Source organism: Elgaria multicarinata, chromosome 18 (genome assembly GCF_023053635.1).
Source record: "Elgaria multicarinata webbii isolate HBS135686 ecotype San Diego chromosome 18, rElgMul1.1.pri, whole genome shotgun sequence".
NCBI lineage: Eukaryota > Metazoa > Chordata > Lepidosauria > Squamata > Anguidae > Elgaria > Elgaria multicarinata.
The window spans coordinates 11,746,088-11,769,123 of record NC_086188.1 but is presented as its reverse complement, the minus strand read 5'-3'; the positions used below and the strand labels follow the sequence as shown (position 1 = coordinate 11,769,123).

At 39.5% G+C, this 23,036-nt stretch overlaps 1 protein-coding gene across 1 annotated transcript; it reads left to right on the top strand.

The window, feature by feature from the left end:
- Window positions 1–292: 292 nt before the first annotated feature.
- MAPK1 (mitogen-activated protein kinase 1) lies at window positions 293–22,566 on the top strand. Its single transcript, XM_063143715.1, has 9 exons — window positions 293–660; window positions 7,541–7,723; window positions 8,080–8,269; window positions 8,814–8,930; window positions 10,780–10,894; window positions 13,127–13,258; window positions 14,620–14,729; window positions 16,702–16,829; window positions 17,543–22,566. Exons 1-8 carry the CDS (start codon window positions 518–520, stop codon window positions 16,816–16,818), a joined length of 1,107 nt encoding a protein of 368 aa, XP_062999785.1. The 5' UTR covers window positions 293–517; the 3' UTR covers window positions 16,819–16,829; window positions 17,543–22,566.
- Window positions 22,567–23,036: the final 470 nt, after the last annotated feature.

Here is a 23,036-nt window from a genome sequence, read left to right as displayed (position 1 = left end):
AGCACCTCAGAGAGCTGCTTTAGACTTCTGACTGAAACCCAGCGCGGATCGACCACCCCAACAGCCTCGGAGCCACCAACCTCCACTGACAGACCCAACGGTCGGGAGCTGGCCCCGCCCACCGCGGCTCCTTCTCCTCAGCTCGGCTCGCCCCCCCCCCCCCTTTTTTTGTGTGTGGCCTTTGGTGGCTCGTTCCCTCACGCGAGCACGCGCGCACAGAGACGCGCGCCAAAGGCGAGCGAGACGTAGGCTCCGCCCCTTTCCCCTCAGCCGCTTCCCAGAGCGCGGCTGGCGGTTTGTGCGGTGACGGCGGGTCGTCTGGCTGCTCTCCTCCGCCTCTCTCTTCTCTCCCTTCTTTCCCCTCCGCCACACACGGTCAGAGCGGGGGCAGCGGAAGGCGGAGTCCATTCTCTGAGGCGTTTCTCCTTCCCCCCCTCCTCCTTTCTTCCCTTCCTTCCTCCCTCTTTCTTCTCCTCCTTCATCCCCCCCTTTTCCTCCTCCCCTCACGGACAGCAACATGGCGGCGGTGTCGGGGGCAGCCGCGGGCAGCTGTGCCAACCCAGTCGGGGGCCCGGAGATGGTGCGAGGGCAAGTCTTCGACGTGGGGCCTCGCTACACCAACCTCTCCTATATCGGGGAAGGGGCGTACGGGATGGTCTGGTAAGACGGCCGCAGTTCCTCCCATCACCCCGCTTCCCCTCCTCTAGTGCTACATCTAACTTCTCTAGACATTTGGCTCCCCAAAGTGTGTGCCTGTGTTTGCTGCTACCCCTCTGGAAATGGTTTCCCAAAGCGGCGCATAGCAATTTTAAATTGCGGCAAAAGAAAAAAGCAGCAAACCATGCTTGCTGTGTGTGGCAGGCTGCTGCGCATCAATGCTGCTCCTTGATGCTGCAACGGGAGAGCTTTTACTTTCACATACAGAAGGTCAGGCTGAGAGGCTGCAGGTCCTGTGTGTGCGCTTACTCGGAAGTAAACCCCACTGTGCTCAATGGGGCTTACCCCCAGGTAAAAGCGTGCATGGGATTGCAGCTTTATTTATTTATTTATTTGCTTAAAAGCAGCGTTCCTACAGTCCCTTTTTCTAGCTCTCCCTGAGGCACCAAGGATGGCTCCTAGCCCGATCCAAAACAACCGAAGTATTTCCACATTGACCTGCCACTGAAATGCACTAATTGTTTTTATCACATCCTGTTGCTTCATTCTTTCCTTCCCTTTCCCCTCTCTGCATTCAAAAGGCTTGCATTAATGCCTTGTTAATAGCGAATCCACAATGTTCAAAATCGCAGCATATGTGGCGGCAGCACCTGCCACCAGCATTAGTGTATTTTGTTTTAATTGGGGCTGAGCTGCCCTCTGAGGTGATTGTGTGTGTGTGTGTGTGCAAAATAGGGAGTTGCACACCGGTAAATGCGTTTAGATTTGTAACCTTTCTGCCTGGTTGTGTGCATGCTTATTTAGAAGTCAACCCCAATGGGTTCAGTGGGATTTTACTCTGAGTGTGTATAACCTTAACATGAATCATAATTATGCTCCCTTCTGTATCGCAGACCAGTAAAAGAGCTGTAAGTGCAATTCTTATATGTACCTACTCAGAAGTAAGTACCATTGAGTTCAGTGGGACTTACTCCCAGGTAAGTATGTATAGGATTGTAGCCTTAAAAACTAGATTTCTTCTTATCTCCTTTTCTCCACCAGAGTATAGTAATGGGAAGTGTAGTAATAGGAAACTTATTGCATGTTCATATATGTGTAGAAATGTGGATATGAGGAACTATGACAGTAAAATATAAAATAATGATAATAATGGCATTTAAGCTATCTTGCTGCTTGATTAATACTTGCTCTCCATCCCTGGCATTTCCCATTCTTGCCATTTCAGTGTCTTGCTTGATGTGAATAGATGTTGCCCAGAATAATAGAATATATTATATTGATATACCTATATGTTGTGATGGACAGAACTAAGGTATGTGTGGAATAAGAAAGGGTCAGAATTATTGATGCTCAAACAGACAAAAGCTCATTATACCTATATATCAGAAAAAAGTGCTCATACAACCACATCCTGCTTAAACTGCTTGTCTTACAGGCTCCGCTAAATTCTGCATGTAATCTGGACAGTTTAATGGTGCTTAAGCACTGCTGAAATAAGCAGCATGCAAGTCTTTCAGTGTCACAGACTTCAGTGCAACTTAAACATGCCTTACATGCAGTCAATGGCACTTTCCACTGATGCATAGAATGGAGTGTGGTTTGGACATTGTTCAGTTGTCGGGTCAAATATTGTCAAACACTGGAGTTGGGGTGTATCTCTCACATAAATGGCTGACTCTAGAACCATGCAGCCTCTGTTCTACAGCTTTCTCTAGTTAGCAGCTAGCCAGAACTTGGCATGGATGCAGTGGCTGCATTTGTAGTATATTCTACACGTGTGTGCTATAAAGAATGTATGCTGAATGCAGGCTCTGCTGCTCCATACAGCTGGCAATGTTTTACAAATGCATTCAAAAAGGCTGCATGCATCTGTTTTGGTCTCCTAGATATTGTGCAGAGCAGCCAGCCGTTAGTATATGTTTCTCCTCCTCAATCAGATGCATTCTGTCTCTTCCTAAGCTGGTTTTCAGATAATGCTGAAGTTGGTTAGTAGTTTCCAGCTCTTTATTTTTGCGCAAGTTCGAAATTGAGCTCTATAGGTAAACTGAATAAAGACCTAATGTTTATACATATTTGGACTACTGTGTCTCCCTGTGATTGGAGAACTTTCCTCTTCAAGATAAATAAGTATTTTTTTCAGTCAAAGCAGTCATTTCTGTGCAATGCACATTAATGTGTAATGACAGTTACAAAAAAGGAACTGCAGGTATGAACCACTCAGTAAGCTTTGGGACACCCCAAATCATGCAGCCACATTTCCAGGAGAATGTCTATGATGGTAAAGAATTTACTTTGTTTCTTTGAAGTTGATGAAAGTGGATGTGAGTGAAAAGCACTTGGGTTATCTCTGTAAAAATTGTGTTCATTGCTGTGAAAACTGTTGATGAAATCTACTTTAAAAGCTAGAACATAGACGTACCATTCAGCTGTGGTCAGTAACTGATACTAATGTATGAATTTAAGAAACACTTTGCAACATGTCTTAGTTCAACCAGATTGGATTGAGACTTTAAGAAGTGGAAATATCCAGCAGATTGGATGTAAAGATGTCATAAGCATGTGCACACTGAGTCTGAATCAAAGAAATCATTGGGAGGTACTTCTGTTCTATATTAATGTATTCAGGATTACGGTATTGAGCTTGTTCTGTGACTTTGCTAAAATGACTGATTTTAACCACACAAAAGGAATGGTTTGAAACCAGCAGTTGAAATGCCCTAGCTTGTTAAACCCAAGGTCTTGTATTAGTATTCCTTTCTGATATGAACTGAAACCCAGATACTAGCCAAAGTAGTCAAGGGCTGTCCTAGTTGTTCCCCTGCTTCCTTCAGATCTTTGACATCCATGTGTTGGTGTGTCCTTCCTAGTCATTAAAACCAAGATCCTAGCCAGAGTGACAGGCTTTGGTGCAGCTGAAGAGCATTGCTCATTTATCAGATTGGGGTCATTAGAAATTTTCCTCTCTTGTGGTTTCTAGTTACTTCTCTCCACCCCCAACACCTGGCTTCCTCCCAACACAATCACTGGTGCTGTCTTCTCCTTTGAAAGTCTTTCCTTCTCACATGCACCCTGCCCCATCTGCTGTGATGGCAGAGTGGACTTCCTTGCAGAATACTGCCAGTTCAACCTCTGGTTTCCCTTCTTACTCTTCCCAAAGTTCCTTCTCTATTATTTCTTTGCCTCTCCCTATTGCTGTGTCCTCATTTCCCCACCATACCTGCTTTCAACTTCCATGCCAGACCTCATATAAATAGCTTCCCCTCTTTGACAATATTCCTAACTTGCTCTTATGATTGAGCATTTATGGTAGTAGAATCTCTGATCCAGTGGGTTCCCACTTCTTCCTCTTTGTTGATGTCTGCATCCACCACCACAGCCACGATCTGTTCTCATATCTCTAAGAACTAAGCTGCCTGTTCCCTTTTTTGTAGAATTCTCTCTTTTAGTATCACCACTCACTTCCTTCCTTCCATTCTGTGTCTTGCTATTTCTCTGATCTGCAGTCAATTAATGCTCTGGTCTTCTTGAAATTGTTATTTCTCCTGTCACTTCTGCCTATTCTTTATTTTTTTATTTTTATTTTTTATTTATTTAAGTATTTTTATGCCGCCATTCAGCCAAAAAAGGCTCTCATGGCGGCTTACAAAAGTATTTCTTGACAGTATTTAGACCCTGTAACTTAGGAACATAGGTCGCTGCTTTCTACTGAGTCAGAGCATTGGTCTATCTAGCTCAGTATTGTCTAAGCTTCTACCTTCAGCTTCTCCCTATCCTTAGATCTGGACGTACTTACTCCACTAAACCCGTGATCTGGCTTAACCCCTGATGGCTCTAATCATGTTTCGGTTGCTAAGCTCCTCTGAAGAAAATCAGAGTTGGCTGACTGCCTATTTTAAAGGCATGTAGCTTTTCTTCTCTGCCATCTTCCTGGAACATTCTACACCAGCCTCCCCCTCCCATTATGTTGGACTGCAACTCTCATCATTCCCTGCCAGCATGGCCAATAGTCAGGAATACTAGGAGTTGTCATCCAAAACATCTGGAGGACACCAGGATGGGGAAGGCTGTTCTACACCATTCCAATCTATGCTCACTCTAACAATACTAGGTGCTTCTTTACCTTTGCTCTCCTAAGGCATGTACTTGTGGCACCTCCCTTACTTTCTGTTCAAGACCTTCCTTCCAGGAATAAAGTTAATATCATTGCTTCCCACTCCCTGTCCCTCTCCCTAGCCTTGTTGAATTAATCTAAATCAATGGTTTTCAGCTTGTCAGGACTTTGGATCCTCCTGGAATCCCAACCTGCAACATGGGAGCCACCTCCAATAGTCCATACACCAGGGGCAATACTTATACTATCACAAAGAATTCCAGTAATCAAGTGGAATCTTTTCCTGTATGTAAGGTCTCAACTTTCTAATCCATTACCGTTCTATCTGAAGTGATAGACAAATAGTTAGAATCAGAGGAGTTGCCATCTCTGACCATGTTACTCCGCTTCTGAAATCTCTTCATTGGCTTCCAATTCACTTCAGAATCCAATATAAACTTCTGTTAACCTTCAAAGCTTTTCACGGTCTAGCTCCTTCCTATCTCTCCTCTCTCATCTCACACTATTGCCCCGCTCGTGCTCTTCGCTCCTCTGATGCCATGTTTCTCGCCTGCCCAAGGGCCTCTACTTCCTTTGCTCGGCTTCGTCCATTTTCTTCTGCTGCCCCTTACGCCTGGAACGCTCTTCCAGAACATTTGAGAACTGCAAGTTCAATCGCAGCTTTTAAAGCTCAACTAAAAACTTTTCTTTTTCCTAAAGCTTTTAAAACTTGATGTTGTGCAGACTTTATACTGTTAGTTTTACCCTACCCTGTGCCTGCTTACCCTACCCTGTGCCTGTTGGCATTCTCTTCTTATTGTTTTACTATGATTTTATTAGATTGTAAGCCTATGCGGCAGGGCCTTGCTATTTACTGTTTTACTCTGTACAGCACCATGTACATTGATGGTGCTATATAAATAAATAAATAATAATAATAATAATAATAATAATCTATCTTGTTTGTAGTTTCAGCATATCTCAGCTAATCTATACAAGCATGAACCTCTTCAGGAATATGCATATAAATGGTAGCACTTTTTTCTTCTTTTTAAAACACTAACTTAAATGCAAATCCCAACTAAAACATATGTATAATTTGCTTTTTCTAATCCATTATTGTATGAATATTCCACTTAAATGTTTGCCTCAAATGTAATGGCAAATTTAACCCTGGCCATGAGAGCATAACCTAAAAGCAGATTCAACTCTGGCCTGGACATTGTTCAACCTGGGAGACCAGTGATTCATTGCTCAGTAAAGAAGTGATTTCTTTCTACTATAATTGTAGATTATAAAATTATTCTTCCTCTTTCTATTCTATGGCTCATCAGTTTGATCAGCTTGTTTAGAAATTAATTGTTCCTGGGTGTCAACCTTATAATTAATATGTAATATAATGTAATGCAAACACACACACACACACACACAAGATCTTCCTGTTGCCTACAAGCTTTTGCTGGCTTTTGATATGTACTCATTGTTATTCCCTAAAGCATCTTTTTCTTCAATCTTACTCGTTTGATCTTCAGACTTCTTACCAAACAAGTCTTACCCTTTGAGAATCCTTATTTCAACCTGGTCAATGCTATCTATGTGATAGATAACAATTTTATCTATGTGAAGAAGCTGAGGTTAATTTTACTGTGTTTCTCTCAGAGACATGAGATTGCATGTCATCTTTCTGTGTAAAGCAGACATTATGGACATTTTATTAGGCCTGAAATCTGAAATGAAGTTAGAAATTATTATTATTTTTTAAGGAAGCTTGGCTACAAAGCAATAGTCAGTTGTCTTATTTATATTCAGAAGAGGCTTTTAGCTGGTCTTGTGAATACTTGTGCAAGTTTAGATACTACATCTCTCACATCCTGATTTTTTTTTTTAAAAAAAGAGCTGAAGCTGGAAATAACTTGTTACCTGGACAACAGGGAAAGCATTTGTAAGGCTGGATCAATATATCAAAATCTACAGGAAAAAGTCAGCTTGCTTGTCATGTGTACCATTTTTATATTGATAAAGTGTCCCATCTTTATTTCTGTAATCCCAGTATTCAGTGATAACAGTAGGAAAAGTTGGTCAAGGAGGATTATAGCATTTTTTTTAGTAATATACCTGGGCTATTGAAAATTATTTAACAGGACTTGAAGCTAATGCAAGGGTTGGATCTAGAATTATATGTGCATAACCAGGCCAGGAGAAGCAAACATCCATGCCCTCCTTCCCATTGCAGTCCCCCAAAATGTTACTCAGAGGGCTGGGAACCTCTACTAAATGTAGGCTGGGTTAAGGGAGAAATTCCAAAAAATTAGGGACTTTCTGCAGGCAAAGATTGTACTCATGGAAGGTGCCACTACCTGATTTTGAAGAACTTTCCCTTTAGCCTCCACTCCATAGCCTCCACCCCATTCAGTAGTCTAACATCTGTCTAACATTTCCAGGGAAGTAGGAGAATCAGTTATTACGTACGTTTAACTCTGGATCCAACCCTGTTTTGAATAGCATTTCTCTCACTATCTAAAGCTTTATCTACTTATATTGTTGATAATGAAGAGAGAAACTTGGTGCAGGTAAATATCTAAGAAGAATTATGATATTGTGTAATTCCTGTAACATTACCAAGGGAAGTCTTTCAGTGCTGAAACTTGGCCAATATTTTGTCAAATAATAAAATTCAAATTGCAATGTTACCTTCGTGAATATAAAAAAGGCAGTTTCATCTCTAAATTTCTGGACTGTTTTGTGGATAATGGACTTTAATTTTTTGTTTTATATTGACAATTCTTCTTCTAGTTCTGCCTATGATAATGTCAACAAAGTTCGGGTGGCTATAAAGAAAATCAGCCCTTTTGAACACCAGACTTACTGCCAGAGAACTCTGAGAGAGATCAAAATCCTATTGCGCTTCAAGCATGAAAATATTATTGGGATTAATGACATTATCAGAGCTCCAACAATTGAACAAATGAAAGATGTGTATCCTTTATAGAGATATGTCCATGTGTTCTTTGTTTCAGCTTTCTGCTCTGTGTTGAACATGTGTTTATTTTTATCTTGGTACTATTCTAAACTATGCATTAAAAACTTGATTTCCTATAAAGAACGGTGAAGCTTGCTGAGTCTTATTAGCTGGACTAAACCCAAACCATCTAGGGTTACTTGATCTTAAATAGGACACCAGGACATTTGCTGTGGATCATGCACTTCCATTTATTAAGTATCCAGCAATATTGTATGTTTCCCAATTTCTCTTAAAAATGTAGAACTGGAATCTCAGGAACTCCAGTGTCTGGAGTAAAATGTTGGTTGGTTTGCCTTAATTTGATTTACAGATACATTGTGCAAGATCTCATGGAGACAGACCTTTACAAGCTCTTAAAGACTCAGCATCTCAGCAATGATCACATCTGCTATTTCCTTTACCAGATCCTGAGAGGATTAAAATATATCCATTCAGCCAATGTGCTGCATCGTGACCTCAAACCTTCCAATTTGCTGCTAAACACCACTTGTGATCTCAAGGTTAGCGAGTTATAGTACGTGCCTCTCGATCATGGGAACATGAGTTTTCCCAGTTGGGATATATGTTAACTGTGTCCCTATAATACTTATTTATTCTACACTTTAAAAAAACGATGTGCCAGGAAATACCTAAATAAATTATGCGTATTTAATAGGATTATGATTTTCCCCAGAATAGGAGTCAGAGGATGGCAGGAAAGGCAAGTGTTTACTATGGGCCTTTTTGGCATGTCATGGTATCTAGCAAAAGGGGGGAAAAGGTTGGTTGAGCATGGATTGAAGGTCACGGACTTCTTTTTTTGTAGGTTCAGTTTTGCTCACTATTTTTTTATAGCTTTGGATGTTGTTTCCATTTCCTTAGTACTCAAAATGGGACCTGTAAGCATCCCTGTTTGTTGTCATAGAGCAGCCAATCTGCAGATTCTAGCATTGACACAGTTCGTATTGCGGCTTGCAAACCTGAGGGAATTGTGATTAGTGATACTGAAGTAATTGAAAATAAGAAAGAGATGCCTCTCTTCTAATACCTTTTATTTAACGTTAGGTCTGTGACTTTGGATTGGCTCGTGTTGCAGATCCAGATCATGATCACACTGGGTTCCTAACAGAATACGTAGCCACACGTTGGTACAGAGCTCCTGAAATCATGTTGAATTCAAAGGTGAGAGCTATGTGGTGGTTGGAATATTTCGCGTACTTTGCATTGCAGTAGACTACCTTTTCAATCAAATACCCTCTTGTACTGGACAGCTTTTACTGGTATGCTTGGGTCTTCCATCTCTCCCTCCCTACACTCTGACTTCTAGAAAATCTCACTCAAGCCTCAATTTTGCACACGCACAAATTGCACCCTTGAGTTTAATACATAGACAGTGATGGCTGGAACAATTGGAAGTCTTGTGTTGGTTTGGAACATAATTTGTTTTTTAAAAAAGGTAATTTTGACTTTAAGCAGATATCTTTTGACTGCCCATTATTAAAGGTGATGTTGTCTAAAATGTAACTGCTTCCATGTGGCTTTCCTTATAACTACGCGGTTAAGGCTGCAATTCATAGTGCTGCAACTATTTAGCTTTGGAATGAAACTGTAAAAATAGTGGGGCGGGGGGGGGTTAAACCAAAATGTTGCAGCCTTGTATTTCTTCGGTATCTTAATCCGTGAATGAAAGTGCACATATAGGGGGAATCAAATTATTAGTTGTGGGAGGCAAATGCTGACTAGACTGGTGGAGAGCATTGTGACATATAGTGTGTTCCAATCATAATTTGGGGAAGAAGAAGACAGGTGACATCATGAGAAGACTGAAGCTTGTTAGTAGTCAGGTCCATCCCACATTAAGGATTGCCGAAGCTTTTGAAATTCCATCTCAGAGCTCGTACCGATTCAAGTCCGTATCAGGCGGTGAGCTTTGTTTTTCCTTTTCTCATTAAAATCTATGTGCATTTTCGTGTGTACTTTTCCAAATGTACCCTTCAATTGTGTGCATCTTTGAAATGTACACATTCTGCTACCATAGATTAAAGTAGGCATGTTTTCATGTTGTTGTTTTTTCAAATGTATGCCTGCTGCCGGACACACTTTTTTTTTTTTTGCAATGCAAATCACGTTGCAAACTTGAAAATCTATGGACTTTGACCACAGATTACATCCGAGTCGGTGTTTAATCTGGGAGGTGTACATTGGGTAAATCTTGAACAAGAACAAGCTGAAATTAATTTCTCATGCATCCCTCCCCCACATACACCCCAAGGGTTTCATAACTCATGTTTTAATACTTGCGATGTTCCCTAGTCTTATACTAGCATATCTCAGATCATCAGCTTAGGTCGACTATACAGTGTTAAATAATTTAGAGCACATCTATTAAGTAGTAGTTTTGCCTCCCAGCTATACATACAGAGATAAGTTCTGTAGGTAAAATACATGTCATGTTTTTAATTATTTCAGTAACACTTCTTAGTGTGTAAAGTATACTCTTTTATCTCACTGTATGTTAGTCCCCTTTTATAGGTGGGGATGCCAACCTGAGTGAGTGTAACAGGCCCAGTTCTGCAATCGTTTGAAGCTGGTCTGTCATGGCCAATATCCAATACTTGGTCTACTAGAAGATCATACTGGCCTTGTGGGCTTGCAAATTAAAACAGAATCACCTGTGTGGGCATCACATGACAGTTGAATAATTTGTACTATACATTTCTAGTGCTGCAATCCTATGCTTGCTTACTTCGGAGTGAGTCCCATTGATTTCAGTGGGCCTGACTTCTCAGTAAATGTGCATAGATTGTGCTGTAGGAGTCTTTTGTAATACTTTGCTTCCCCTTCATTTTTCTAATGCTCAGTGCTTGCTTCATTGTTCAAAAACAGTTACATAAAGTTCTGATTCATCTTAAGTGCTAAAGCTGGAGTTCTGTGTTACAAAATTACCATACATTAGCACTTAAACTGTAGTATGTATAACAATATAGCAAATGCTATCAACAACTGATTTTTCTTCCCTTTCTACATTTAGGGTTATACAAAATCTATTGATATCTGGTCAGTAGGTTGTATTTTGGCAGAGATGCTATCAAACAGACCCATATTTCCAGGAAAACACTACCTTGATCAGCTGAACCATATCCTTGGTAAGGTTTTTAATACATATATAGACTGACTGCTTTTGTCTATTAATTGCCATTTCTTTCCCGGTTTGATGTGTCATTTCTCATTTTAAATTTATGGCAGTCCTCTCCTGCTTTGTATACAACATTCTGCACTTCTCCCAACAGATAAGTGGGCAGTCCACCAGAACCCTCTCCTGGGCGAGTTTCATTAAAATAAGTAGGATACAAGCAAAAGCCAACTTCCTTTTCCGCATTTGATATAAATGTACTCTTTTAATTAGCTTGAGATTTATACTGCATAGTTGCATGACAAGTAGTTATGACCCTAAATTGTCTCCTGGGCCCCCAGCAACCTTTGCAAAGGGTACAGTCCGGCCAAAGATGTGATTTACATCTCATTGATTTCTATGGGAAAGAGTTATCCCATAGTTTAATTTTCCCATTTAAATTAAAGGGGATTGTAAAGTCTTGCACTTTTGTCCAGCTCTGAAAATCTAGTAGGCATCTTATTACATTCGGGCCTATGGGTGATCTAAATTGCCAGAACTCTAGTGGAGGTGGAGTAGATGAAAAAGATACATGTGCCAGTCCCCCAGATCTTTTGTTTGAATTTGCAGCTGCACTGTTAAAATGTCAGGAGCTCATTAAGAGCAGCAGCTCATCTTCACAAGGGCAATTGTTATTCAGTAATGGCCAGTGGTTGTTTTCACAATGGGATCAAAGTGCCTAATTTTGGCTGGACTATGTCCAGACCTGTCTGCATTTTCTTATCACATAGAAAAATTGTAAACTAAAAGTGTACAATAAAATTTAATACTGTTAGTAGAAGCATCCAAACCCTTTTCAAGGATATGTTCATTTTGTGTTTTGTTTGAGAATTCTGATGAATTTTCATTTTATTTTATTTGTTCATCATAACTTTCATTTTTCTGCAACATCAGACACGGAAGAGGCTGAATTCTCAGTGGGGGGCAGGTATCAAGAAGAGTTGGAAGCTGTTAATAATCTCAGATGCAAAATGTACGTGATGGGAATTGAAGTGAAATTGTTCATGTGCTCCTAAAATCAGACTTCTTACTTGTATTTACAACATTTCTTCCTCTAAGGCCTGGTATGCACATAATACTAATCCATAGTATTCCATGGTTTGTTGCCCTCCTCCAGGTTTGTCTGGCAGATAGATGATCGAACAAACCATGGTTTGTTTCTCAACCTTGTATTGTTTGTTTCCCTCCTCCTTCACCTGCTTCCTCTCTGTATCCGAAATGCTTTTGCACAGATCTTAGTACTGGCATTTAGAGCAGCTGGGGGCAGGGTGGGGAGTTGCCATTCTTGCCTGACACCTCTGCAGCTTGGCAAAATAACCCATGAACAATCCATGGCTCTGGGTTCACATATAATGAGAACCTATGGTTTAAACAACCCAGAGTTCACAACCGAACAACAAACCATGAGTTCTCTTTCAGGGTTGTTTGTAGTCTATTAGTGCAGCCATGTTCACATAGCATGACAACCCAGAATTCAACAACCCATACCATACTATGTGTTAGCATTACATGCGAACTGCCCAGAGAGCTTCAGCTATTGGGCGGTATAAAAATGTAAGTAATAAATAAATAAATAAACCAGGCCAATATCACTACTCCCAGGGCAGTTAACAATATTTAACATAAAAACAGATGAAAACAATAAAAACACAAAGAATTAATATGTAAATTCATAGCACCAGAATTTTAAAAAGCGGGATGGTCTTTATCTGGCACCCAAAAGACAAAAGTAGGTACCAGGTGAGCCTCTTGTGGGAGAGCGTTCCAGACAGAATGAGTGACCCAGCTGAAAAGGCCATGTTTCTGGGAAATCCCAGGAGATGGGGAGGCACATGGAGAAAGGCCTCTGAAGATTACCTTAGGTTTATTTGTGAGAGCTTCAGGTTCCCACATTCCAAGCCATGAAGGGCTTTAAAAAATAAGTACTAGCAATTTGAATTGTGCTTGGAAATGGACCAGCAACAGTGAAGATGTTTTTGTACCCATGAAATGTGTTTCCATCAGCCACTGTTAGTAACCTAGCAGCTATATCTTAGACTAACAGCAGTTTCTGATTAGTTTTCAAAAGCAGCAAGATGTAGAACACATTGCACCAGTTCAATCTGGCAATTTACCAAAACATGGATAATTGGCCAGGCTGTCTGTCTTAATGTTCATATTTATCAAAGGCATGCAGTAGTTTTTCTCTATTTTCTTCATTTTCCAGGGATACTTGGGTCTCCTTCTCAAGAAGACTTGAACTGTATAATCAATTTGAAAGCCAGAAATTATTTGCTTTCTCTACCATACAAAAATAAGGTGCCTTGGAACAGGCTGTTTCCAAATGCTGACCCCAAAGGTGAGATACAAATGTGAGATACAAAAGTGTAGGGATATAAGATTAGTGACCATAAAACGTTGCAAGGGCTGGAATCTTGTGAATATGGAGGCACTCTCTCCATTCTACCTCATGTTACAGAATGGACCTTTATAAACTAGGCTGTATTTATGTTCCGCCTCAAATTCATTGTTACTTTTAAAGAATTGTTAGAAACTGGCTTTCTAAATACTCAGCAATCCTGTGGTACCTGGGAGAGGATCCTAGAAAATATAGTTTGGAGTTCCCCGCCTGGGGCTATAGGCACTGCTATGACCCTGAGGGGGGACTCCTAAGATTTAATCCCTGCCTCTCTCCACCCCCGCTTTGCAGTTTCTGCAGAAAGATCCACTTGGGCTGCTTCCCGAGGTTGCAAATACAGTGGGCAGAAAAGTCAGGAGAGTTCATGCTATTAGAAATCCTATGACCTCTCCAGCCCCCAGCAGTGTGCCATTTCTAGAAGAAAATTTATCTAGAGGCCTGTGTAGAGGAAGTTTTCCTAAAAAGAGGATGGAGAGCTAAAAAGCAGTCTGGCAGCCTCCAAGATCAGAGGCTTGTTTCTAAGGGGAATACAATCCATGGGATTGCACTCTAAGTATCTCTAAAAATCCAGATATTTGTAGTATGCTAACCATTCTTTGCAGCTCATATTCCTTGGGTTGGGTTAGGTAGATTCATCCTGATAATGGAGCACTTACTTAATGGTTAATCATTAAGGGACTAATCTTTTATTTGTTATAGTGGAAATATAGAAATGTGACTGAGACAAATGTGAGATGCATAGCCCATGTGTATGTATATATGTTTGATGAAATCAGGGCAAAGATAGGGAGTATCTTTGCCTTCCTCAACTCATACATTCATAAAAATGCACGTGTGCACACAAGCACACTGTAGGCGATGGGTCACATGGAGAGAAACCCCCCTCTTCCCAATGCACATATGTGTACAGAGGGAGACTGGGGACTTGCCAAATGAAAAATCAGAAGAGGAGGGCAGTCAAACACTCCAAGCCAAGCAGAGTTGGATGATTTTCTTGGCTGAATGCTAAACCCAGTCCAAAGTCTCATAAAATCTTCAACAATGTCTATTCATCAGTTAGGGAAGTTAGAGGATATTTCCTCTAATACATAATGTTTTCTTCCAGGGCTTAGGTCTCTACTATAGGGAAAGCCCTGTTGTCCAGTTTATCAAACTGTTCTGAATAAGGATATGGATTATGCCTTGTACTACTAAATAAACTTTATTTAGGACCACTCTTCAAATCATGCATAGAAGAACAGAAGAATACTGTAGTGACATGGCTGCAAAGCAAACTAATTCTAAAATGATCTTTTCTATAGCTCTTGATTTGTTGGATAAAATGTTGACCTTCAACCCCCATAAGAGAATTGAGGTGGAAGAAGCTTTGGCCCATCCGTATCTGGAGCAGTACTATGACCCAAGTGATGAGGTAAGGGGACTATGCTTTGAATAGTTTTGGGATCTGGTGAGGCTGACAAGTAAATTACTGAACCAATTCATGTTTATATTCATATACAAGTTTATCAGTTAATGGGCGGCCTGTTCAGATAACATGTTAAGTCATGGTTAGGCTGCTAACCCTTTTGCTACAAAAGGTTAGTGAACGTGTTTAAACTGTGGTTATGTAGCCGCCATGGTTAGGAATGGTTCACACGACACGCTGAGCCATAATGTTTAGCTCAAAACGCTTCACCACCGTGGCTTAGCGTGTTGTCAGAACAGGGCCTATGTGAGAGCTCCTTTGTGGGTCATGTGACTTGGTCCCTTGGTATATTTCAGAGCAGTGCCACATTTGACATAACAGATGCAATTGCTCCATCGTTTACACTGATTAACATGACATACTTCCATAAGCAGTGATAACTATCACCCAGTCAGGTCTCCCAGACATAGGTACACAATTGTTTAAAGCTATGCGTATGTCCGTGCTGAGAAATACTGATGCAATGCTGTTACACATGCAGCAATTGTGTCTGGAACCCATAAACAGTATTATTGTACAAGCACCATAGCCTTGTTTTGTTCTTTGTGTGAGTTACCTGTTTATAGCAAAGGAATATGGACCTCAACTTCAGTCCATTCTAATTTAGGCTGGACTCTTACATGGGAGTACGCTCCACTTAATTCAATGGGACATATTTTTTTAGTAGATATGTATAGGATTGAGCTGCTAATGCATTTTGATGAACTTTTCAGTTTCACTCTAACTTATAAACTTGGCTATTTTCAGTCATAATGGGGCAATTTGGACCTTAATCAGAGCTGAATATTGTCTGAGAAGTAAGGCTCGCAAAAATCTTAATAAAAAGAGCAGATTGGCTTTTACTTCAGATTTGTTACTACGGGTGCAATCCTATGCATACTTAGAGAGAGAAATACTTTTTTCTGTCTAAACATGTATAGAATTGTGCCCTAAACTAGTTACATTTCACTGATTTTGCTGTGCATTTTTTATATCCTGGTTTTTGATACTCAGGTCCTCAAAGCACTTACAGCATTAAAAAAAGAAGAAGAAGAAGAAACAGTTTTTAACGTCTTCCAACAGTCCTGTTCCCGGTTCTCTTAGTGCTTTCATGCATAGTTCTGCTATAGTTCAACCCTTTTCACTTCTTCTGTCTGATCCCTCTATCACCAGTGTGTAACCAATTAAAGAAATCCCATGCTTAAGCAGTACGGTTGGGAGGGGTGGGGAGTGGGTGAGACAGAATGCTTAAACCACAGTGGTTAATATGGTTTCATCTGTAATTGTTATCTATGTTGTGGAAAATAGGGAAGGGGGAGTGGAGTAGGGAAGGTATATATAACAAAAATTGTAAAAAAAAATAATAATCACTGATTTCAGTGTGACATACCCCTAATTGTAGATATAGGACTGCAGCCTAACCCTATGTGCTTTCACGCAGAAGTGAGTCCAACCAAACCCAGTAGGGTCCACTCCCAAGCAAATGTGCACCAGAATTGCAGTCCTAGGGCAGAGTCTCACACACGCACATACCCATGAGTGAACCCAAAACAGACACAGTGGGACCATCCTCCAAACATATATGCTAAATCTAATATAGTTGTTTTTTTTTATTATTTGTTGTTGTTGGGTTTTTTACAGAACTTGAGTGGCTGGTTCTGCAATATTCAAAATATGCTCTATAGTAAACCATGTTATAGCTGAGAGTCTTCAAATATGGATTATAGTGATTTGAAACTTAAAATATTCATGTTATGCAAAGGGAGTCATAGTTTACCTGCTTTGTTTCAGGTAGTTAATGTTTGACAGAGTACCTATAATAACAGCCCTGTTCATAAGTTCCATCCATGGGTTCACACAATGTGTGGAGCGAACTTGTAAAGAGGGCTGCTAAGTCTTAATGCAAGTGATTTCATGTTTATTTTTAATTTTACTTAAGCCTGTAGCGGAAGCACCCTTCAAGTTTGACATGGAGCTTGATGACTTGCCGAAGGAAAAACTGAAAGAACTGATTTTTGAGGAAACTGCCAGGTTCCAGCCAGGATACAGATCCTAAATGGCGCATGGGTAAATTAAACTTTACAATCTAACTATGTGAAAGAGACAAAAGAGAATAACAGAAACAAAATGTTAAACATTGCTTTAATGATTTGATCAGTATTGAATTACTAGATTTGACTCTTGTGCTTTTTAAGTCAGCAATTCTTTCTAAAGACAATTGCTGCATAAAATTCAAGCATGTTTTTAAAACAAACCTTGGCATTTGAAGAAAAGCAGTAGTTCCAAATGAATATTCAGTGATTATTTAGAACTTGGCTTAATGAGCTGCATAAAATGTTTGTACTTAAGCAAATATGTCCATATTTTTAATGGAAGGAGAAATAATCCAAATGTCTGATGGCTTCACTTTTCCTAAAATGCCTCTTAAATGTTTTTCCCTTTTACATGTTTTCCCTGGTTGTAGAGCATAACTTACATTTGAATGATAACTAGTTGATGCAACTTGAGATGTCCATAGCGTACTAAATCCCATACTGTTTGGATAATTCACTCGCTTTATTCTTTTTGAAGTCCTTTCAGATAATTGTAGAGAATGCACACGCACACACCTCTCAATAAATGAAAAACATTGTACTGCTGCCGTTTATAGTGCTGTAATTTGTTATTTGTGCTGTGTCATTTCTAATCTCATGTACAGACTAATACTTTTTTCTATTTTTTTTAATGAACGTGTGCTCAGTTCTTCATTAAAATGTGTTTCCTCTTTATCTTTTTTCTAGGATAAAGGAGTTAAAGGGCTGGGCATACTCCACGTAGATGTTCTCTTCCTGGTTCTTTATCTATGGTCATGCCATGTGGCCTGTTTTAGTTTATCCACTAACCACTTTAAGCCATTCAGGAGGGCCATCTCTGGTAGTCATGGCTTTTATACTTTCAACAGATTCTTTATTTATGCCTGAAAAACGGTTACTGATATTCCTGTGTGTAATATCCATTACTGACCTTTTGGCAGTACTATCTTTCCATAAACATCTACTGCTGGTAATTTGTTTAAATTGCTTCCTTTTCTGATTTGAAAGATACAGGCTCAGTTCACACACTTTTCTCAATGGTAGTGTAACCACCATTGAGAAATGTTGCCTGGAGGGAAAATTCTACCCCATAGTGGAGGTTTTTAGAAGAACACTCCACCCTGAATCTCCACACTGTGCAGTGGAGAGTTCCTGCACAACCATTGTGTTCTGTGTTGTGTGGAGGGCTCTGTGGAGTTTCCTGTTGAATTGAGTGGAGTTTCCCAGTGGGCATAGAATTATTTCCCTGGCAAGAGCGGCAAAAGGAGAGAGTGCTGCTCTAGGAGAGTTGCTGGGATTGTTTGTTTGTTTTTGCAGCAATGGCTGATGGGATACCATTGAGAGGACTGGGGGAGGAGAGAGGTCTGAGGAATGTCAAACGCTGTGTTGACTTTTAGTCCACTCCACAGGAGGCCACACCCACATAGTGGTGGAGTTGGAACTTGTTATATGGTGCGTACCCCCTACAAACTCTACCATTGAGTGGAGTTTTCCCCCTGAGTAGAGAAAAGTGTTGTGTGAACTCAGCCACAATGTTTTGTTTCTGATTTTAACTGAGATGATGGCATACAAAGATGTTTACACCATGAACCATTTTATTTTCTAGATTTTGTTTCTGGCATTTTTAATTATTATTTTTAAAAGGAAAAGCTACATTTTAGGGCACTTTAAGTCAGTGACATCCTCCATTCTTTTGCACTTCTTTAAGCATGCAGTGGTTTGCTAACATGCACAATGCAGATTGACAGAATAAATCTTGTTTATGTACTTGTTCTAATTTCTTGTTCTATAAATGTAAACGAATGCAGGGCATTTTACTAGGACATCTAGAAGTCTTGCTTTTTAACCAAACTATGGAAAAAACCGCCCCACAACTCTCACCCCTTTAAGAGGTCATAGGTACTTGTGCAATTTTGAATTTTAATGGTACTCCCAAACCTTCTACTATCATATTTGCAAAATATGTAGTACAATCCTAACCATATTTACCCAGCAGTAAATCCCATTGAGTTCAATAGGACTTACTTAGGGAGTGTATTTAGGATTGCAGCTTTATACAAACAATGTAGAGACGCTTGATAGCTTACAGAGTGGTGAGAGAATAATTTAGAACAAAATCTCATATTTGATAGTTTTCTTTTGTAGAAAGACTCCCATGTGGTCTGCATCAGTAGGCAGAAATACTCATGTGAATATTGCAAACGGTCTACCTATTGAATACCAAGGAAACACTTCTGTTATCTGTACAATGTTTGAATTTTACCTGGAGGGCTGTGACAAGGGAACACTGCATCTTTAAATGAGAAAGTTAGAATTTACTTTTGCTCCCGTCGCATGTCAGCATCTTGAGTTTATTTCTTGTAACTTCCCCCGTGGCAATGTGCATAAGGCATTACTGATAACGCTGACTTAGGGCGGCCAGACGAAGCTATCACTAAATCATTTTTCACCAGTAACACCCTACCTTTTTTAATGATAGCTCTTCAAGTATTTGTTTCTGAAATTGTATAATGTGGAGTTTACTAGGTGTTATGTTCCAGTGCAGTGCCTCCTTTACTTTTCCCCACTGCTCTGTGGTGAGAAATTTGCCTTGTTCAAGATAATTACTGTGCCCTCGCATGACTGTTAAAAAGCTTTCTGTGCAAAGATGATTGTCTAAGTGCCACATGCCTACAATTGAAAAAAGTTACCTCCGAATTGTGTTAAATGAAATTCTATCCAACAAAGAACTCTTTTTTTAAGAAAAAAAATAGCTTTGTCTTAGCTGTTCGTTTTTCTGCTCTGTTGTATTTTGGCAGCAGTGAAGAATAGATTGTATAAAAACTGCTTACTAATATGAACAAAAACGCACTTGTAATTAATCAAAAATAAATTTTAATCTTGTATCTTTACATTAATCTTTCAAATAACTTTATTTGCTCTTTGAAGCATGTAGATGGGAATCTGGCTACTGTAGTATTAAGGATGCTTGCTGGTGGATAGCACTTTTCCCCCAATATAATTTAGAAAGCCATTAGCCTAGACTCTCAGCAACCAACCCTATCATTATGCATATTTACTCCGTTCAAAAGGACTTATACCTTGTTAGTCATATCTAGTGCCATTGGTTTCAATGTAACATGATCCTAAACATATTTACTTAGAAGTCCCATTGAGTTCAGTGACATTTCCTAGTAAATGAATTTAGGATTGCAGCTTTAAGGTGCAATCCTATGCATGTTCAGACAGGGAAAAAAGACCTACAACTCCCAGCATGCATGCTGGGAGTTGTAGGCCTTTTTTTCTGTCTAAACATGCATTGGATTACAGCCTTAGTCACTTAGCTGGATTGGGGACCCTGTATAAGGGTGCTAAGTTTCCCTTAATAATTATTTTATTTGTTAGCTTGCTAAAGCTAACTTCTAATAGGCAAACGTTTGTCTCCAAAGGGCATTTTATATCAACTCCTGTGGTCCACAGGACTCCTTGTGTGTAAAACACATGTCAGGAACATTGTTGGAAACTGTGCAAAGTTTGCTTTTGGCAGATGGCCAACTTCTCTAATTCTCCGTTTGACTGTTTGTACTTGTATAGAAACTTCTTCTGCCTTCCGACACATATCTTACCCAAATGCCTACTCCTAGCTGATTTGGACTACGGCCTAAGGTTTTGCCTACATGATGATTAAATCATTAACTTTGGAAGTTTTGATCTTATAAAAACTCGCGTGACGTAACACCACAGGTTTCATTAAGAGTTTTGAAAGCTTTTTGCTTTGGCTCCTTGCGTTTTTGTTTTTGTTTTGGAGAGCTAACTTTTGTTGTATGAACCTTACCTTTGATTTACAACTCTACAAAAGAAGCCATGGACACACTTTACTAATATCTGGTACTTTGAGGCACAGTTTCTGTCTGTGTTAAAACAGATTGGCTTGAATTGCCACTAATTGCCATCATTGAATGTTGTTGGGATTGAATTTTCACCTTGAGCATAAGAACAGGAAATCTGACTGAATGGAAAATCTTTTAAAAGATTGCTTATAAACAGTGTGTAAGGGTGCAATCCTATGCATCTTTAGACAGAATAAAGTCCAACAACTCCCAGCATGGGAATCCTGGGAATTGTAAGATATATTTTTCTGTCTAAAGATGCATAGGATTGCACTCTAATTTGCATGATTGTTTTCTTACCTATTCTGTCTATTTTTGCAAAAACTATTCAAGGAATTCCTGTAAAAACTATGTAGGCTCTGAGGCCTAGGTACCAATGTATGCAATTATATTGAAGCTTATTCAAAGATACATGGAATTCATATGTTGGGGCTCATGTGAGTTCAACAGAACATGTGCACAGTCACTGGTCACTGTACGAAAACCTTTTGGGTGACTTCATATTCAACTTTGAGACTATGCATATCGATCAGGCAATATACAAGATTCACAATTCATTCTGTCAATTTGTGCACGTTCTCCGTTGATCTCCTATTAGCCACAAGCTGTCAGACATTCCAGTCTTAAACCAACAAGACCCTGCAATTCACAGTGGTGCAATACAGTGAAATTCTGTTTCCTGGCTGTGATTGATTGAGCTTTGCTTATGAGGCCTACTTGTTGTTCTAAAGCCATACATGTGTGCCATACATGGAATGCATGCTTTGAAGAGATAATTACATTAACACAGAGAGGTTAGATTTGAGAGCTGGGCTGTTTGTTTCCACTGTAAAATACTTCAATACGAGGCTGCCTTGCTAGTTGACACCTTCTAAATTGGACGTGCTAGCACTGAACCAAGAACATTTCTAGCATGCAAACCTTATACTTTACCAGTGAGCTACTTATGACGTCCCATGCCATGTGATATACGATTGGCAAAGAAACCTTAGTGAGGATTTCAAATTCTCAATACTGAACTAGTTCCTGTAAATTTACTATATAATCCAATGCATAACAAATCCATTTTCAAATAGCTCAGAGAAGGCATACACACACACAATTTTAGTCCCTTGCATAGTACTTCTATATTTATAAAGCGATGTTTTGAAGCAATCCCAAGTTTAAGGGAGAGTATTTTTGTAAGTGTTGCAGTTTAAGTCCAAGAAAAATCCTTTTAACATATGTTTGAGATATGTTTCTGCTTTGACTGAATGATTTGACTGAAGTACAAGATGCTAAAGTAATGAAAAGTGCACCTTAGTGAAGTCCATCCTTGCAATCAGTGTCAGAGCATGTGCTGTGACCAGAACTGAAATGGTTATACTGGAAGAAACTCAACAATAGGAATAACCTTGTGATCCCAGAACAAACTTTTAATGGCTGCAGCAGGTTTACTTACTATTGTTGCCTTTTCTTGTGGTGTTTCAGTGTAGAGCACTCCTAAGGAAATACTTTTGCTTTTGTATTCGCTTTGTACTGTCGGTGCCTTAGTCATGTACCCCAAACATCCTGCACAGCTAATTTTAGTTAATGGTAAGTTTAAAACCTAAAACAGAATTTTATAAAGGTTTTCTCTATGTTGTTAGATTATAACAACTAAACATTTATATTGTGCGACAGATTGGTGATTTGGTTATTATAATATGTATAGAATGATTGTAAGTAGAAAAGGTTTATATTTGTCTTAATTCTGTTGATGTAAACGTACATATTTTTTTAAAAAACAGTTGATGTCTCATTAGTACATGCCATCTGATTCTTGTAAAAAAACAAATGTGAAGAAATCATTAAATTGTGATCCTGGATTACCAACGTAACAAAGTACTGTGCATACATCGTGTGGATTTATTTATTTATTTAATGCATTTATATCCCAACCTTTTTTTTCCCTTAAAGAACCCAAGGTGGCTACATAATCCTCCTCTCCATTTTATCCTCTCAACAATAACCCCCTGAAGTAGATTGGGCTGAGAGTCTGTGACTGGCCTAAAGTCACCCAGTGAGCTTCATGGCTGAGTGGGGTCTAGAACCCAGATCTCCTGACTCCCAGTCCAACCCTTTTCCTCACTATACCACGTTGGTTGAGAAAACATGTTTTCTTAAAAAAGAAAAAAAAATCTTGGGATTTTTTCTAGGAGTTTCAGTGCATCAGTTGAAATTTAGTATTGACTTGTTAATTTCCCCCTAAAACTAGTGTTACCTTTTTCTAAATCATCTAAGTGCTATGGTTCACTAGCTGTAATGTCATTTACTGTTTTCGGTAGGAGTATAGGTTATGAACTACGCCAGTT

Coding starts and splice junctions, on each gene's coding strand:
- MAPK1 (XM_063143715.1), top strand. CDS start 518: ATGGCGGCGGTGTCGGGGGCAGCCGCGGGCAGCTGTGCCAACCCAGTC. Junction 661..7,540: donor GGGGCGTACGGGATGGTCTG/GTAAGACGGCCG, acceptor TTCTTCTTCTAG/TTCTGCCTATGATAATGTCA. Junction 10,895..13,126: donor TCAGCTGAACCATATCCTTG/GTAAGGTTTTTA, acceptor TTCATTTTCCAG/GGATACTTGGGTCTCCTTCT.